The 20472-nt window shown below is 35.7% G+C and overlaps 1 protein-coding gene across 16 annotated transcripts in view; it reads right to left on the reverse strand.

Annotated features, from left to right (window-relative positions):
• LOC115623747 (dystrophin) overlaps window positions 1-20472 on the reverse strand; it is a 265277-nt gene that overhangs the window by 170047 nt on the left and 74758 nt on the right. For 14 of the 16 annotated variants that reach the window (XM_030518281.1, XM_030518280.1, XM_030518271.1 and 11 more), the window contains 2 exons: window positions 19937-20030; window positions 19791-19871 (listed from right to left, as the gene is read on the reverse strand). In XM_030518281.1, the coding sequence (XP_030374141.1) occupies window positions 19791-19871; window positions 19937-20030 (175 nt within the window). Of the gene's footprint in view, window positions 1-5260; window positions 5352-19790; window positions 19872-19936; window positions 20031-20472 lie in introns of those variants that run through there. The other 2 variants (XM_030518276.1, XM_030518274.1) reach the window with 1 other exon arrangement.

A 20472-nucleotide genomic window follows, 5' to 3' on the forward strand; every position in this document is an offset into this window, starting at 1 on the left:
AAATATTTCTCATTTTTATACCCTGTACCCGTAGGGTAAAAAGGGTATATTAGGTTTGTGCAAAGTATGTAACATACAGAAGGAAGCATCTCCGACCCCATAAAGTATATATATTCTTGATCAGCATGACGAGAGAAATCGATCTAGACATGTCCGTCCGTCTGTCCGTCCGTCTGTCCGTCCGTCTGTCCGTCCGTCTGTCCGTCCGTCTGTCCGTCCGTCTGTCCGTCTGGATGAACGCGAGGATCTCAGAAACTATAAAAGCTAGAATAACCAAAGTTGGCATCCAGATTCTCCTAGGTCCGAGTAAGGACGAGTTTATTTTATTTTTTTGGAATTTTGCCCCCCTTCCCCCGCTACAGAATTTCGTCAATAGCGTCTACATTTCAAATGCTACCTAAACCAAACTTTGCACACATAATTTATATATAATTGTCTACTGTTGTTTAAAATGTTATTCAATTCGGTCAATTCTAAGAAAAGTTATTAGCGAAACAAATTCTCGCCAGTACAACCCCCACAAACTGCAGCAACAAGTTCGCTCTTCTTCTTCCTCTTTTTGCTGCTGCTATGGGCGCATATAACTCAGTGACGGAAGTTTACCTGGGTACAGGGTATTACACTGTCGGGCTTGCTCGACTGTAGCGTTCTCTCTTGTTATATAAATAATAGAACCCTATAGTGAAATATAAACTAAATAAAACTACCAATGATCTTTCCATTCTAAATCGATATGCACATTAAATAATAATTACAATTAGAAAATTTTCATATTGTCCGAAAATTGTAGACTGATGAATGTATAAAATGTTCATAATGATTAAAATTATTATAAAATGACATAAGACTGTGTATAACTTTAGCCAACAAACAATCAATTAGCAACATAAACTGAGCTGTTTAAAAAGAAAAGTTGCTAAAAAGATCTGAGTATATATTTATAACAAAAGAGTTATTATTTGCCCGATACATAAGAAATGTTTCTGTAGCCTGCTAAATAAATTATTAGTTGTAGCAATAAAATACTAATTTAAAACGAAAATTCATTTACATGCTGTAAGAATTTAACTCTTTAAACTTGAATTCCTATTTTTATCTAACAATATAACAACCTTCAAACAAATAACAACGTTCTACTTTCTAAATAGTTAAGTGGGGGCCTAAAGGCTTTAAAGTTATCATAAATATTACTCAAATTTTTAGAATCAATAAAACAAAACTCAACCAATATCCCTTTTTAATACATATAGGTATTTTAAATAAGAGTATTTTAACTAAAAGCAATAGCGAGAAAATAGCTTACAAAGTTTCCAAGAAATCTGTTAGACCTTTTTTGACTCCCACTAACATTTTACGAGACTTGTGCCCTCGTTAACTAATTAGTTTTGTTTTTTTTTCTTATGACATGCGAAGTTCACTTTCCATTTTATGGAGGGGCTACCAAAAATTTTTTATGAATGAATGCTAATGCGTTGAACGAATTCGATTTTCTTTTCAATTTAGGGCTGATGTGAAGTGCTTGCAGCTGTGCGGCTTCAGATAGTTTTTTGACTGCCGCCAAAACTCATTCAAGCTTCATAATTTTCGAGCTAAATAGACAATTAATACTCAAGTGGCGTTGTCTAAAAAAATATATTGCCGCGTGTTAAGCAAACCACAGCTTGAAGACGAAGAAAAAAACAAACTCTTGTCTATAATCAAACAACTTTGAGAACCCACGCAGCTTCAAAAATGAGAGACGCTGCGACAGAAAGACAGACTTGCAGTCAAGCAGACAGTTGGGCAGACAATGTGAAGTGTTTCTAAGCCGCCAAAAGACAGAAATAACAACGGCAACAAAAACAACAACAATAACAACGACAAGTCTAACAACAATTTTGTAGCCTACGCACAATTTTTGTTTTCGAGCCGTTGCGTTTGGCTTTGTTTGCGTTGCTTTGCTTCGTGAACTTGTTTATTTTTTTGTGTTGTTGTTACTTCTTGTAGCCATGTACAATATTTTTTGATGTTGCTGCCGCCACCACCGCCGCCACCAGCGCCGCTGTCGCCACCACAGCCAAGCGTCAACAACTAAACATGCAGCGCGACGACGCATGTGTGACATATTTGTTGGCACAAAGCAGACGAAGCTGCGCAGGCGCATTGCTGTTGTTTGTTGTTATTGTTTTTGTTGTTATTGACCAAGTTGCATGCCCCCAAAGCTCATAGGGCTTGCATATTAGCTATTTGACTTAACCCTCTAACGCCATACTTCAATATTTGATAATAACCAGCTTCATACAACTTTTACACAAATTTAGTTTTTGAAATAAAGTTTCCTTCTAAAGCTTTATCAAATTATGAAAAAAAAAAAAGTTTTTAACAACAAAGAATAATCAATTTTCCATGTATAAAGACAGATTTTCAATACAAACTCTAATCGAAAAATATCTTCACTTTCAAAAGCACAGAACCCGCCAATTATTTTTCTTCCCCAAAATCAAATCGAATGGTTTCTTTCTAAGCTCCTTTTAAGAAACCGAAACTATGTATTTCCATATACGACACAGCGATTAATGGGTTAATGGGATATGTCGCTTCGTTCCATTGACTTTTGTGTCAAAATTGTAGCCGTAACCGAAACCGTTTTGGAAAGTGCGGAAAACACTTCATGAATGAAAATGGGGCCTCCACAGCATTTCATTCAACACTCGATAGTCTTGTTCATCGGGCTTGCTTTATTTTAGCTATTCATGTCTGCCTTTGTCTCCCTTCGTGTTCGATGGTCTGTTGTTATTTGATAAATAATCGGCTTTAAGCCGCATGCTAAATCTTGTTAACATAAATTGCCCAACCGCAGCACAACTGCAGCTCAAATCTCTTTCTATTTGCTGTCTGCACATTGACGCATTATATTATATATATTTTAGTTATAATAAACTGAATCACAGATTTATTGACATAGTAAGAAAATTCATTTCCCAAAAATAATAATGTGACTGATTAGTAAGTGGGAGATGTTACAGCCTGATTCCATAGCAGTTCACAAATATTGAAACAACTTGATTGTCAACTAGAGTCAAAAGCCAAGCAGATAAAGCGTTTAAGAGACCTTTAACTATATTTCCCAGTAACGAATTTAGGTATAAACCTGCAGTAGGAATCTATACAGAACAGCTCGAAGCCGAACATAATTCATTATTCATAATGAAAAAAATGCATCGTACTCGTATAATCGCATATACGAAGCCCTAATTAATGTGCTTTCATGAACTAGCTGTTTTCGTTTGCTGTTACGTCATATAATTTAAAACAGAAAATGCCAAAAAACAGGTATATTTAATTTTTTTAATAATGGCATAAGCGATTCGAACCGATATGAAAAGGCTATATATAAAATAAAGTATATGCTAGGACTAATTAATTAGATTTACTTGTGAATTAAATTTTCATTTTAAATACATTCTTTCCAAATCTATTTAACGTTTTTAAAATATTTGTTTTTGTAATGTTTTATTTTTAAGTAGCTGACCTCAAAAATAATAACGAGAAGTTATAAAAATAAATTGAAACCCAAATAAATCAGGAAAATTTCGTGGTCAGTGGTGCTCTTTCGAACTCTAGAGTTAGGAAGGGTATAAGTGCGAAAGCCTTGAATAACGTTGGACAACAAGATTCCTGCTCTAATATATATATAAATATATTATTGTATATATAAATAGATTTAATAATATCATCGTCAACTTCAACTCAACCTTGAATATAATTTAAAGGCCTTATGTGTTCAACTCATCTCTTATTTTCCTGCTGTCATAAATTAATTGAATTTCCAACAATTAGATGAACAATTCCATTAAAATGATTACAAATTTCGAAACAAAGTAGTTAAAGCGTTTTAAACTACACTCGTCACAATGGCAATCACCTTTTCACAAACTTAACTTTGTTTGGGAAATCTAAACAGCTGTTGATATTTGTGAGGCCCTCACAATGAAGCAATTGTTTCATTTGATTTAAATAGAAAACGCTTTTAAGCATTCTCAGAAATTCACAATTATTAGTGCCATTTTCAGATGGGTTTGTCACAGCTTCTAGTTAATTGCGTAGTTTTTTGCGATTGATGACTGTTTAGAAAAGAAAAAAAAACAATAAATGTTAAAGCCTACTTAGACGTAGAACTTTAAGAATATCATAAAATGTTTAATTGCCGCTTTCCAAAAAAAGGCAATTGACGTTAAGAGATGAAATGTGCCTATAATTGCTTATGTATGTTGAATTTTTTGGAATTATATACTTAGGTTAATCCCTTGTGTATTAGAATTTGCCTATTATTTCGTATGTGCTGGAAATAGAAAAACGGTTAAATTTATGCAAATTATATGCTGATTGCAGCTTCCTAAAAGAACGTTTCCTACAACAATCGCCTGCCATTATAATAAAGTAATGGATCTGTTATTCTCATTTAATGTGTCCCAATTTCGTATTCCATATGCCCAACATGGCATTAATTAGTATTAAACATGTGTGCAGAGATTTGTTTATGAAAAGGGACAGCATTTCTTTTTTCAATTTTTCATAATTATAGCTCAGAAAATCCACAATAAATTGCAATACTTTTACTCAAATGACGGCACAACTTTTGTCAATTAGGCATACGAGTAAGCAAATGAAACAAAAAATTATTCAACACATTTGTGTGCGTAAACACAAGTCAGTGTCATTAATATTCATTAATTATGCATTAAAAACAAATACAAATATAAATACATATTTGTGCGAGCCTTTACCAACAGCTCTTCCTTTTGTTGTTGTTTTTTTTTTTTATCTGTCTAGGGTAAACATTTAATTAATTTGCGCAGAAAAACATCTGTATATAATTTTTATGACACTGTCGTGTGTGTTTGCGTATTTTTGGCACAATTTTCATTTAATTTTCATTTCACTTGTCGTGTGTGAATAATGAATGCATTAATTTCACTTTAAAATGCACGCACACTAATGCACTAAGACGTTGCCGGCTTTAAACAAAATGGCGACGATTGCAATGCTGTTGTGGTTGTTGTTGTTGTGGCTTTTACACTCTTTGCCTTCGCTGCTGTATTTGCTTTGTGACGAGATTTGCGTTTAATTGTTGAATGGCGGATTCAATTTGCATGTGTTTGTGCGGGCACACATTAACAATGTATATGAGTGTGTATGTGTATGGGATTCCGTGGGTGCAATGCACGCCTGCAAGTATGCAATGCACTTCTCTTGTCGTTAGTGACAAACTTTTGCCTACCATTTAATTTATAATTAAAATCCATTAAATTTTTCGTGTCATTCTCGTTGCAACTTTTTTATGTGTGTTTTTTTTTCGTAAGTAATTTCCTAATGAATTTTTAATAACCACAAAAAAGCGTTTGTTCTTCTCTTCAATGTGTCGAATTAAATTCTATGACTATGCGTCCGCAAACCACACGCGTCTCGGCGCATCTCAAAACACGAACTGAAACCAAAATTTCGAAACGGCAACCACAGCAGCCGACAGTGATGCCAACGATGTGGACGACGACGACGACGACGCACACGAGCTCCAAAGCAGCGACGCTGGCGACGGTGATGCCGACGCCAGCATCCAACAGTCCAGTTATCCAAAACAGACGCCACACAGTCGACGCGCGACGAGATAACAAAAACAGAGAACAAAAACAAATGCCGCCACCGTTGCCGATATAAGCGCGTGTGCAAGTGTAGAGTTTTCTCTCTCTCTCTTCCTCACACACACACACGAGCTTGCATGCTGGCTCTCGCGCTCTACACTTAGCCGGCATTTAACGGTACTTATGATGTTGCCGGCACAATGCAAAACATGTTTGGCTTGCATTTTAACAAATGTGCAACAAATTTCGCATTTAAGAACGATCTTAAACAGATTTATTCGTTCGAAATTGTATAATTAATCGTGCGATTTTTTATATACAAACTGGAAAGTAATTCTTCAATTTTTAATATCGGTCAAATCAAATCCAATCGTCGAAGAAAAGGAAGAATAATAGCGAGACGGAGGCTGAAGAGGGCACCCCTATTGACCTTCCCAACAGATTTATATAAATTATAAATGTTGAATTGTAATTAAGACTGAACACCTAGTTTAAGTTGTATTTGCATTTAACTATAATTTAAGTTATATATATATAACAGTATAATTTAAAAAATAAATCGGACCATATACAAATATTGAAAAACCTGCATTTCAGCCTATCTTTATTAACAATATTGTACGTGAAATTGTTACTTTAATTTTTATAATGTCAATAAATGAGGTTACATAGATAATTTAATCTCTGCTAATTCTGCCCCCATTCACCCGGAATGAAATATGACGTTTAAAATTTGAATTTTTAGATAAAGATAAGATTAAGAGACCTTAGTAACATCTACACGTATATAATTTCTGTTTCAGTCAAAAAATTGTTTAATGAGCCCAAGTGGTTGAGATACATTATACAAATGTAATATACGGCCTAGTAAAGCTATCAGTTTGAGTAAAAACGCGCCAAAAATTAAACGTTTTGTAGACTTTTTACATACAGCTGTTATCAATAGACGGCATTGCCAGCACAAAATGAGAGACAGAAAGCTCTTTCATAAATAGAGAGGCAACGCCGCTTTGAAAGTAGATGCGCATGAGCAGTGTATAATGTTCATGGACAACTATTTTCAACTAGCATTATAATTTTTAAGGCTTTATCCTGTACAACAACCAAAGCTTTTCAACACAAACGAAAGTTAGCTGTTATGAAAACAAGTTGTTTTGTTCTGATTTGATAGAAATTTAGATTATAAATTCATTGACATATAATTTCAAAATATTTACAATTACGAAAAAATTGGATTATGTTAAAAATATGAATAAATATGAAAACTATTTTTATAGTAACTCAATAACGTATTAGCTGTTTATACCAATATAAAAATAATATAATTTAATCAAATAGTATACGTGTATATTCTACAAAACGATGATGGTGGAGTCAAAGTAATTATATTTAATTACAAAAATTTGTTTGTTTAGGCTTGTCTTATTTTTGAAATTAATCAAATAATGCCTAACCGAAATTTATAAATATTTTGAATTTCAAAATTTTTACTGCGCTGTTTTGCATACCAAAAATGATACAAACTTTAGTGGAATTATCGGAATCAAGTACCCGGATAATATGATCAAATGGAAAGAGGGAAATACGCTTAAAGGCTTTTTGGATTTGATAGAATTCGAGCATGAAAAAACATGATTGTTATTAGACAGAATTGGGTGAAAATTATTTGCCAGTCGTATATACAAGTATTTGAAGAATCCGAGATAACTGAAAGACACAACTGTAATATGAATTCTATTCAATAAGACTACATTTAAGAGTACATAGTAGTATACAATTTCTATATGTATGTTTCTTTACAACACATTATTGTATGTTCCACGAATTCATTTATCATCAAACCAGAGAAGTAAAATATGATAATCGAATGTTGCGGCTCAACGAACTTTCTTTAGTAATTCAGCTTTCCCTATTTTCGCGTTTGACAATTTCTAGCCTTCTCTTGAAATTTAAAATGCTTTATGGCTCGCTTTTTTCCAGCTCGGCAATTTTTGCAGCCTCAATGATTTTCAATACATGCCGTTGGCCGACAACAACTTAAAGCAAATGCATTGTGGAAATCAAAAGCGTTGCTCAATTTTATTTTGTTTTATTCGTCGTTGTTGTTGTTGTTGTTGTTCTCGAATAAGAAGCCATGCAAGAGTCGAAAGATTTTCCGCCATATGAAAAAAATGAGTGCGCGAGCAAAAATAAAAAGCATTGAGAATAATTATAATTGAATTGCATACTTGAATGCTGAATAAATGCGTGGGTGCGCTGAGCTACAACAAGAAGCGTATTGAATGAAATAAAAAACGAAGAGGAAACTGAAATGGAAAAAAGAAAAGGGAACACGCATTTACAATAATTGCCTTAAATAGGCGAATATGTAATTACAAGAAAGTGGAGGGGATTCTGGTGGATTCTGCGCTGACCAATGATGCTGCAGATGATGATGTTTGCTGCGGATGATGATGTTTGCTGCAGATTATGATGAAGCTGATGATGCCGTCCAAACAAACAGACGCCGCACTGGCCGGTGATGGCGACGACGACGACGACGACACACAACACACAACACACTTGAAAAACACGCGTCGCCTTGCGCACGGAAGAAGAACGCTGTTGGGACAGGAAGGGGCAGGAATGAAAGGGAGACTGGTGTTGCTGATAAATGCCGAGGCATACACGCAATGCATAAGAGTGTGTGGTGGCATGTGCGGCATGCCCAACTCATTTGTAGCTACAATTGCAATTCTGATTGGAAATGCAATTGAGCCATTAAGTGGCCATCCAGCCAGCCAGCCAGCTAGCCAGCTCTTCCTGCCTCCACTTCCTCACTCACCATTTGCTCATCCACAACACACGTCACAATGTACGCAAATTCAAGTGGATTACGCTGGAGGGAGCACTTGAAATGCAGCTGATAAGACAAATGGGTTGCCCAGCACAGTGGCGGTGGCTGTATCATTGGTGGAAAGGGAGTGGATACCAAATTAACTGATAAAGTTCAAAGAGCTCATTAGGCCCGGGCAATTAGGTTAAATTTTGTAGCAACTGCGTCTGCCCCGGCGAGGCGATACAGCGCAAGTGAAAAGAAAATTGTGTTCTTGTTTGTTTATGGATCTCAATTTGGCTATTTTGGCACGTAACTGTAGTCCGGGCCCACCCATGGGTGCCAGCGACAACACAATAAAAAGGCGGAAAAAGAGGCGTCAAAGCAGCACAAAAAAAAATAATAAACAAAACGACAGCTGCACAGTGAAGCAAAATTGCAATTAAAGCAATAAAAATAGATCACTAATTAAATTACATTTTGAACACTTGCGTATAATAATAAGAAAAATTCTAGTCAATTAGTGGATTAAAAATTGCATTAATCGATAAAGTTACCAATACGATTTTATCGATAAGAACGATTAATTTAATGGCACAATTAGATATTGAATTTTAATATTTATACCCTGTACCCAAAGGGTGAAAGGGTATACTAGTTTTGTGCGAATGTATGTAACAGGCAGAAGGAGGCGTGGCAGACCCCACAAAGTATATATATTCTTGATCAGGATGAGAAGCCGAGTGGATATAGCCTTGTCCGTCCGTCCGTCCGTCTGTCCGTCTGTCTGTCCGTCTGTCCGTCTGTCCGTCTGTCCGTCTGTCCGTATGAACGCAAGGATCTCAGAAAGTATAAGAGCTAGAATAACCAAACTTGGTTTCCATATTCTCCTAAGACCGAGAAAGTACGAGTTTGAGTTTTTTTTCGATGCACCCCCCCACTCCCCCGCAATTCATGTTTTTGTCCATAACTTCCATAATTTTTAGATTTTCGAACCCAAAATTGGCATATACCTCCAGTTGGTGATTATGAGTTCGTATGCCAAGTTTCATTATGATAAGCCGATTTTAAAGGAAGTTATAGCCATAAATACAATCTCCTGTTGTTGTTGTTGCTGCTTTGGTACAGCCTTGCATGCACATACACATGTATGTATGTATGTAGCCACGCATAGAAATGGATGTAAATACGCAATTATATGCACATGTGTATGTTGCATGCACGATGAAAAATTAAATATAATCATATTTACACAAAAGCAACTCTGTATACATACACATGCGTAACCACCATATGTACATATGTATGTACTAATGTACGTATTTATATATTACAAAATAATTGTTATTATCGATAAAATGTCATAGTGCGGCGCAACAGCTGATTACGCCGCAGCAAAAGACACAAAATTGAAAAGAGCAATACAAACACCCACGTGTGTACACTCTTCACATTGATATAATATTGTATAATTGTGGCTACACTTAATTTGCCAGAGTAGAAGATTATTCTCTAAAACAATTTCATCCAATGAACTTAAACCAAGTCTGAATTTATTTAAATTGAATTGTTCGCTAATATTGATATATATATAATTGCAGAGTATGAATGCTTCCCCAAAGGTTTGTTGTATTTTGTTGTGGTTGCCACGTGGTCACTTTGATATTGTTAGCTGTGTCGAAGTGCTGCCAGTTCTTAACCATCCAAACAGAAGCTAGATCAGCAATTGAAAAAAGCTTACAATAGTTAAATGAATTGGGTCAGGTCTAAGTTAATATTAGTACTTAGAAGTATTACGGCCAAAAACACAGCGTTCCTTATGTTGGGATATTTTTGCTTAGGAATGTATGTTTTATAGGGATATATTTTTTAAAAATTTGTGTCGCAGTAGCCATTAGACATCACCAGAGCTAGCGGGAAATGAGCTAAACTGGCAACACTGACTACAGATGGCACGCGACAAGTGAGAGAGTAATTAACAGAGAGAGGGAGTAGGTCAGTTGCATTGAACTTTTTCATGCAAGCGCATCTTCATCTCGTGTCGATTTTGGTTTTTGGCATCGAATTGTTTATAATTGCATTTAGATATTCCGAATTAGTTAATATTTGTTTTAAATCATATTTCATTAAGCCGATTACTCATAATAAGGCCTATATTTGTTGCCAAGTGATTCGTTTGAAAAAAGCACATATTTTGGCGCGAACTCTTGGCGCAAATTTGTGGCGGGTTGTAATACTGTGCTGTTTTTTTTTTACACATTTTACGGCATCATAATTTTACGGAAACGTAACCCCACGGGAGTGATTTTATAGTGTGTCTTTTAGGTAGACGGTAGCATCAACATACTCTTGCTGAAGCTGACACCCCTCCCCTTTTCCCTTTGATGTCGTCGGAGTAAGTACGCTCCAATTTTATTTGCAACTAGCGGTGAAATTAATCAAGTGTGTGTCGACATTCATTGTATTTGTTGTTAGTGAAACCGTTTTATTGGCAACGCACGTGTTAGTGCATTAGTTTGTTTGTCTGCTACTGTCTGTTTACTGTCTGTCTGTTTACTGATTTACGTGTATGTGTGCACATCTATGTGTACACAAGTACAAATTTACTCAAACAGTTTCAGTATCATTTTTTTTTTTTTTTTTGGCTAATTTTGTCCGCTTTAAAACAATTAGCACATATCCAGTTGGACCGTCATATAGGATTTTTGTAGGAAATAGAACAGCTTCCCAATTTTTAATAAGTCTTTTTAAAGACTGCTTACTATTTAAATTATAATTGTTAAATTAGTTATACGCTCTATATTTATATACTAAATTCTTATTTCATTAAATTACAAGTATCATTTTAAGTTATTGTATTTATTGTTTATAATATAAATATTTTAATATAAATATATTATATAAATATAATATAATTATTATAATATTTACACGTATTTGTTTTTTGTACATTATAATACATAAATTATAAATATTTTATTTAATTATGCCTCGCGTCAAGAGGAAATCTGCGTTAAGTAGAACACAGAGGCAAAGAGAGAGAAACCAGCTAAATAGGTCAAATTTAGAATATAGGCAGACCGAAAATCATGTTAATGCAGAATCCCAAAGAGCCCGTAGGATAAATCCGCTGTATAGGGAAGCCGAGCGTCTTCAGAATAATCAACAACATACAGCTCGGCGAAATTATGCAGAAGTCAGAGAACAAGAGCAGGCAGTTGATAATGTGCGTCGTGCAAATCGTAGACAGGACTCAGTTGTCAGGCGGCAGGAGCAAATAGATAATACTGCACGACGTAGATCTCGTAGACAGGACTCAGAAGTCAGAGAACAAGAGCAGGCAGTTGACACAGTGCGTCGTGCAAATCTTAGACAGGACTCAGTAGTCAGACAACAGGAGCAAATAGGTAATACTACACGACGTAGATCTCGTAGACAGGACTCAGAAGTCAGAGAACAAGAGCAGGCAGTTGATAATGTGCGTCGTGCAAATCGTAGACAGGACGCAGTAGTCAGGCGGCAGGAGCAAATAGGTAATACTGCACGACGTAGATCTCGTAGACAGGACTCAGAAGTCAGAGAACAAGAGCAGGCAGTTGATAATGTGCGTCGTGCAAATCGTAGACAGGACGCAGTAGTCAGGCGGCAGGAGCAAATAAGTAATACTGCACGACGTAGATCTCGTAGACAGGACTCAGAAGTCAGAGAACAAGAGCAGGCGGTTGACACTCTACGTCGTGCAAATCGTAGACAGGACTCAGAAGTCAGAGAACAAGAGCAGGCAGTTGATAATGTGCGTCGTGCAAATCGTAGACAGGACGCAGTAGTCAGGCGGCAGGAGCAAATAAGTAATACTGCACGACGTAGATCTCGTAGACAGGACTCAGAAGTCAGAGAACAAGAGCAGGCGGTTGATAATGTGCGTCGTGCAAATCGTAGACAGGACGCAGTAGTCAGGCGGCAGGAGCAAATAGGTAATACTGCACGACGTAGATCTCGTAGACAGGACTCTGTAGTCAGAGAAAGGGAGCAAGTAGATAACACTGCACACCGCAGATTTCATAGACAGAACTCAGAAGTTAGGGAAAGGGAAAGAGATAACGCACGCATACGACGGTCCCACGCTAGAGCAGACCCAGTTCGTAGAATTATAGAGCAGGCGCGCAACACACTTGCAAGACGAAATTTACGTTTGCAAATTAGACAAGAGGGCCTTGTAGCCAATAGAAACTTAGCGCAAAGAGTTAGTCAGTACAGAAGAATTGAAGAAAATAGAATAGCAGTGAACCGGCAAAATGCATCTCGAAATAGGCAAGAGCGAATGAATACTGAACAGAATGTCCAAATAGCCTCTTTAGCATCTCTCATTCGCGTGTTTAATAGGACAGTTAAGCAAGGTCCAGATCAACTTTGCCTCTGCTGTAAGGGCTTGTGGTTTCCAAAACAAGTCCAAAAATTAAGCCGTCATACTATTGAAAGCAACAACAGTTTTAGTTCGGAAATATTATTTCTCTCCAGTCAATTTCCATCTTCTGACGACACTTATACTTTTTGCAGAACATGCGCAGTTTCTATTAAAGGTCGTAGAAAACCTTTAAATTCTATAACAAACAATTTAGACTTTCCAGCGCTTCCCGAATGTCTTAAAAGCTTGACGGCACTAGAAGAAAGATTAATTTCGCCCCGCCTTCCATTTATGATAATAAAGTCTCTAGGGTATGAACGCCAAACAGGGCTAAAAGGAGCTATAGTTAATGTCCCTATTCCTGTTGCAAACATAGTTTCTTCTCTTCCGAGAGCTTTTAATGAAGCCGAGGTTGTTCAGCTCCACCTCAAACGTAAAATGGAATATAGGCATTCTTTTATGGTGGAAACCATAAGACCTTCAAAAGTTTATGCAGCAATAAACTTTTTGATTAATACTGAGGTTTATAGAAAACATGCATTAAGTATTAATGACCAATGGATGGCTTCCTTTAATTCTGATGTGGTTCCATTTGTTGCATCACCACTTGATAGGGAATTAGTTCAGGAGTTAGCAAGCACCCGGTCAGAGCAACGCGACCAATCCGAAAATCTAGAAGAGGAAGAATTAAATCCAGGTGGGCAAGTAACATTGCTAGATAATATTCCTGTAGAAAATATAGATATTGGTAGGGTTATTATAGCACCTGGTGAAGGTCAAAGGCCTTTGAATCTTATTACAGATTCCCATTCTAAGGAGTTGGCTTTTCCGACTATTTATGCAGGTAACGAAAGAAAAAGCTCTAGAAGCTTAACTAATATAGTACGATCAGAACTTAGGAATATAGATAGAAGAGCCTGTAGGCCAGATAGTTTATTTCATGACTATAAGTCATTAGAAATGATTAATATTAGAAATAATATTTCTACTTGCTTACGTAAGCATAGCGCCATTATAGGGATAACGGCTGGAAATGCCCTTAATGAGGATCATATGGACAATATAATTCGCCACGATGATGGCTATAGAGTTTTGAAAGGTGTTCGTTCGTCTCCAGCCCATTGGGAAGATGAGAAGAAAAAGGTACTGGCCATGATTCGACAGTTCGGCCTTCCTACCTTTTTCATAACTTTGTCGGCTGCTGAGACTAAGTGGCCCGAACTGCTAGTTATTCTTTCCAAGGTAGTAGATAATATTGTTATAACTGAAGAAATAGCAGCAGATTTAACTTTTAATGAGAAGGCGCGATTAATTAGAACAGACCCGGTCACTTGTGCTAGATATTTTGATTTTCGTTATAGAGAGGTTTTAAAATTGATGAAGAAAAATGGGGGAATATTTGGTTGTCATTATGTTACTAAATTTTACTGGCGTGTTGAGTTTCAACATAGAGGTTCACCCCACATACATGGTATGTTTTGGCTTGAAAATGCCCCAAAATTAAATTTAAATGATGACGCTTCAATTCCTCCTGTCATCGATTTTATTGATCAGTATATTACAACTGATATAAATGACGAAGCCATTGGTCCGTTCATAGGATACCAAAGTCATAAACACAGTAATTCGTGTAAGCGTAAAGTTAAGGAACAGCTTATTTGTCGCTTTGGTATACCTTACCCTCCTATGCCTAGAACAGAAATTTTAGTTCCATTGCCTGAAAACTTCCCCAATATTTCAATTCATAAGGCCACATTTGAAAAAATTAAAAAAGTATTAAATGCTGATCTCGATTCAGAAATTGTCAATTATCTTGATACATTTGACAACTTTCTTTCACACATCCCTGTGAACTATGAAGACTATAAATACGCGCTAAGATCGAACCTTAAGAAGCCCCATGTTTTTCTAAAAAGATCTTTTAAAGCGCGTATGACTAACGCCTACAACAAGCACCTTCTTTCTCTTCAAAGGGCTAATATGGATATTCAATTCATATTAGATCCGTATGCTTGTTGTAGCTACATTATTAATTATATTAATAAGTCTCAAAGGGGTATCTCAAATTTAATGCGAGAGGCTATGGACGAAGTTAAAAGGGGAAATTTTACAATAAAGCAAAAGCTACAGCACTTAGGTCATAAATTTATTTCGGGTACAGAGATATCCGCCCAAGAAGCCGTATATTGTTGTTTAGGAATGCAACTTTCAGCAAGCAGTAATGCTGCAAAATATATAAATACTGGCTTACCTAGAAATCGAGTTAGAATGCTCAAATCAAAACAACAATTGCGCAACCTTCCGTCTGATTCTACAGATATATTTGTTCTTGGTCCATTAGATCATTATGTTCAACGCCCCAATGATCTTAATAGCTTGTGTTTAGCTGAGTTCATAGCATTTTATACATTCAATAAAATTGAGCCAAAACGAACGCCTAATGACACCGTTTATGCCCTTATTAATGGTAGTGGGTTTATTAAGAAAAGGATAAAACCTCAGGTTATTAGATATAGACGATTTAATTTAAATAGTGATAGAGAGAATTACTTTAGGGAAATGGCAATGCTGTATTTGCCATGGAGAGATGAGCAGGTAGAACTTATAGATAGAAATTGTGAAGAGGTGTGTAGTGAGAATCAAGAGTTGATAGATGATAATCGCAAACATTTTAATGTTATTAATGATCAGGAGCTACAGGACGCACTCAGGAGTGCAAATGAAGATAATTTAACAGAACAAAACATTGAGGAAGGTAATTTAGAAGGAAATCAGGCCGTTATAGATGATCAATTCAGAGTTTTAGGCTTGCCTGAAATAAATTCTCAATTAAATGTTTTAAATTTAGAAACGAATAATGAAAATTCAGATTTGTCCGATAATAATAATATCCGAATTATAAAACTTCCTTCTTTGATTTCTTCCGAAAATTTATTAAATATTATTAAATCCCTTAATTTAAAGCAGAGAGTTTACTTTAACCACGTCATGCACAATATGAGAACAAAATCAGTTTTTCTGGAGATTGTTGGGGGTGGTGCTGGCGTTGGTAAAAGTCGTCTAATTACAGTTATTTTTCAAGCCCTTTCAATGTACTTTAACAAAAAGCCAGGTTGCAATCCGACTTCTACTAAAATTCTTCTGTGTGCACCTACGGGAAAGGCTGCCTTTGGCATCAGCGGTTCCACATTGCACTCAATGTTTTCTCTTCCGATTAATCAGTCCGGTTCCAACTTAAGACCATTAAGTTCCGACTTAGTTAATACTTTACATTCGAGATTAATTGATCTCAAATTACTCATAATTGACGAAATTTCTATGGTAGGTGCCAAGATGTTTGCTCATTTAGACTCACGACTTAAACAAATTTTCAAAAGTCCAACAATATTTGGGGGAATTTCCGTCATTGTTTTCGGGGACTTGAGACAGTTGCGTCCGGTAGGGGATAATTGGATATTCGATTCCAATCCGTCCGATCCTTATAGTGTATTAACTACACCTTTGTGGGATAATTTCAAATTCTTCGAGCTAACAGAAATTATGCGGCAAAGAGGAGATCAGGGTTTTGCCATAGCATTAAATAACATGGCATCTGGGAAAATGACCCCTGTTGACATTGCATTAATTCGCACACGGATTGTCGAAAATGCAAATGTACCTATAGATGCCATACATCTTTTTAGTACAAACGCGGCCACTGACTTTTTTAACACATCTAAGCTCAACTCAATTCCCACTGTTCAACATATTTCCTATTCCGACGATTTTATCAAAGCCACTCATCTAAATAGCGCAAATAGGAGTCGGATTTTAGAATCCATAAAAAATTTCAAAACTTCTGAAACTCAGGGCTTATGCAACTCTCTTATTTTAAAAACCAGCGCTAAATATATGATGACGGTCAATATAGATACTGCAGATGGCCTTGTTAATGGAGCAACAGGCATACTTATGCAAGTAGATTTCAATGAATCCAATAGCCCTATTACTTTGTGGATAGACTTTTTGGAGGAAAGTGTAGGTGCAGTTGCACGTTCGAAATGTAGAAATCTTGCACAACCTTCTTGGACCCCCATTCAGAAAGCTCTTCGAAGCTTTCAATATAAGAAAAACGACAACGTTAATATTGACCGTAGGCAGTTTCCAGTTGTACCTGCAGAAGGTATAACTATTCACAAAAGTCAGGGAGCTACTTATAGCAAGGTGGTGGTCCACACATGCGCTCGTATGCAACGTGCATCAATATATGTAGCTTGTAGTAGGGCAACTAGTGCGTCCGGTCTTTTCATAATAGGAGATTTTCATCCTCCATGTCCTCCTCACGCTGAAGATAAAGTGGAAAAGGAATTAAGTAAATTGCGTTCAGCTAAATTGCTCCATACACACTTCGACTATTTAATAAATAGTCCCAATTTTAACATTATTTTCCACAATACACAAAGTCTTCATTGTCACCTTAGCGATGTTCAGTCCGATAAGTTGATGCTCAACGCGTCCCTTCTATGCTTCGTTGAGTCTTCCACATTCTCTAACGAAGTATACGAAATTCCTGGATTTAGCCCAGTCGTACGTTTGGACTGTCCTGTATCCAATACAGTACGACCTAAAAGGGGCATTTTTATTTTTATAAAAAATGAATTGTTAGGAAATGTTAGTCTTCAGCGTAGTTATCGTTATTGTAGTGGCTTAGATGTGTTTGAATATGCCGTTTTTAAGTACATGTCTTTAGGGGTTTTAGTTGTTTATAGAAGTCCCAATTATCTATTTTCTAAATTTAGAACTGAATTTGAAAAAATTTTTACTGACCATCCCTTTTTATGTAGCGATTCTTCAATTGTATTAGGAGATTTTAATTTGTGTTTGCGAGATATGACTTCTGCTAGGGATACCTATAGTTTTTTGCAAAGGACAGGCTTTAGTTCAGTGTTAGATTTGAGTACGTCAACAACCAACTGTGATACACACATTGATTGGGCGTTCTCAAATATTAGTGATAGGATGAGCGCTAGGATTTACCCAACTATTTATAGCTATCATGATGCGGTATCAGTTAGCGTTAGGGATATTACTTAGTTTTAAATAGATAGATTATGTGTATATTATGTATATATATTTTGTATTTGTATGTTAAGTATTTAATGAAAAATTTTTGTTTAATTTAATTATTTTAATTTTACTAAATTATATTTTTGATTATATTTGATTGACTTTTTAATATATTTTGTTTTTAATTTATAGTTCCCTTGTGGCAGACCGCACAAAATATATATTTAAATTTTTGGGGAATAAGGGGGTGCTCCAATTATAAAATAAATTATATAAATTGGGGCACCTCAAGTCGACTCGTAGGTCCCAAACTTTATGTCAAGGTGACCCTATTGCTCTTGCAGTAGCCTCCACGTGGTATTCCCTGGGTATCGATACTAGCTTTCTAAATCGGTAGCGAATTCGAGCGGCGCATTACATAAGTCATTTTTAACTATCCTGTAGAAAGGAAACTGTTATTCCAAATTATAAAATTACGATTTTTATTTATTTATATTTTTTAATTTTTTGTTTTCTTTTTTGTGGGAGTGTGTACAGGGTATTTTACTGTCGGGCTTGCTCGACTGTAGCGTTCTCTCTTGTTTTGTTATGGAAATGTATTTTCCATGTGCGTTCCCAAATAAGTGTTCATTCTTTCCTTGAATTTAGTGGCATTATTCACTAATCGAAATACACCCAATCCTACATAATACTATTATAATTACACTACGACCATAAAAGGTCTATTTTATGGAATCACAAATACCCTTCAATATGTAGAATACGAAAGCAAACTAGGGGAATATATATTTTGATTAATAATTAAAGTTTTAACCAAATATACAAGAGAAATACGAAATCATAGATAGCAGGAAATATACAAATATTAGTTAGAGCCTGAGATGTTTCGAATAGTCCCCCAAAAAGTGTTTCTTCTAACACAGTTTGTTTCTATTTCAAAACAAATTTTTGATTGATAATGGATTTCAATTATATTTTAATGCTAGTTGTATTGATAGTTCTGCTAAACTAAAGAGAAAATATTAAACAATATTTCTAGTTGATCGATAATGAATTATATAAATATATAATAATGGACAAATTAAAAAAATTAATGGACCAGAATTATATAAAATTGCCATAATGGACAAATTAAAAAAAATTAATGGACCAGGCTTTAAAACGCTTATATTAGGAGAGAATACATAATTTGCGCATTGGGTAAAAAAGAAATCTGGAATATAAATGTGTGCAAAAATATTTCAGGGTAAAAATAATTAATAATTGGAACTGAAAATCTTAACGAGAAATTCAATAATTTTCTATCGAGCCAGACGTTTTTCTAGAATAGGCAGATTTTAAATATTATTGTTATGTCCAGTAAGCACCATCTATTGCTTTCTTCACCTGTTGTTTATTTTTTTAAGCAATGCATTAGTCTTAGATATTATACACATTTAAATATAATCCTTAAATAAGTGAATACCCAAAACAGCACAGATTTGAAGGAAATAATAATCAGTTGTTTCTTTTTAATCTTTTATCCATATCTTACAGATTGTACCCTGCATTCATCCCAGCAGTTAATTTATGCCACTTTTCTCGATTCCCATTCCACTGTGCGGCAAGTGTGCGGGAGTGTTCAGCATCTTTCACAGACAGCTGCCGACCAGCCCGATGGTTATTGAACTCTATCCCACATACAAATAACAGACACACTCGCACCCAGTGGAATGTCTATTCAGGGCATAAATCTGCCACAAGAGTGTCGGCAAATTGTAATACAAAAGGCCTATATAGTATGTGCTGATCTGCATATGCAAAGCTCTAGCTTGTCAGCGGTGTGGTCAATTAGTTAATAGAGGTCAAGATTACTAACTATAGTATAGTTCGTAGAATAATAATCGTGGGAGGATGCACTTACCTTGAACATTAATGGATTGCGATCTATATCTGCTTCAGCGTTTTCACATAAAGTTTCCGTCTCAGATAGAAAAGCGAGGAACTGCAAAGAAAGGAACCGTTTAGGTTTCTATTGCTGGCAACTTTGGATATAATAATCGTACGCACCTGATCCATAGCACGATCGAACGATTGCAGACTATGCACGGCAGCATGCAACTGTTTGCCACGATTAATCACACCATTATTTAAGTTGGAGTAGCTGTGAAGGAAGAGGCAGCAATTAAGATTAGATAATAAGTGATTTTTTAATTTACATCCAACTTGTTAAAATCAATTTGACTTCGTTTTCCAATTGCTACATAATACAAAACTTTCTGGAAATAACTTTTTTCAAAATTTGTATAAAAACCGGAACGGAATTTTGAGCTTTTATTTCATTTATTTCAGATACGTAAAAATTCCACATAATCTTCCCTGAAATGGAAATATCTCATTTCTTAAGTCCCAGTGACTTTCTTAACTTGGTACGAGGCCTATATTTAAGTATGTACATTTTTTAAAATCAAACTTCTATTATAAACAGCTTTAATGTTTTTAATATTCTTTATCAATGTCAAGAGAGAATGCTACAGTCGATCGACGACCACAGTGGATACCCCTATATATAGGCGTCCATAGCAGATGCAAAAAGAAGAAGAGCG

The sequence above is a fragment of the Scaptodrosophila lebanonensis genome, unplaced genomic scaffold (genome assembly GCF_003285725.1).
Source record: "Scaptodrosophila lebanonensis strain 11010-0011.00,11010-0021.00 unplaced genomic scaffold, SlebRS2 tig00000053-arrow-pilon, whole genome shotgun sequence".
NCBI classification, from domain to species: Eukaryota; Metazoa; Arthropoda; class Insecta; order Diptera; family Drosophilidae; genus Scaptodrosophila; species Scaptodrosophila lebanonensis.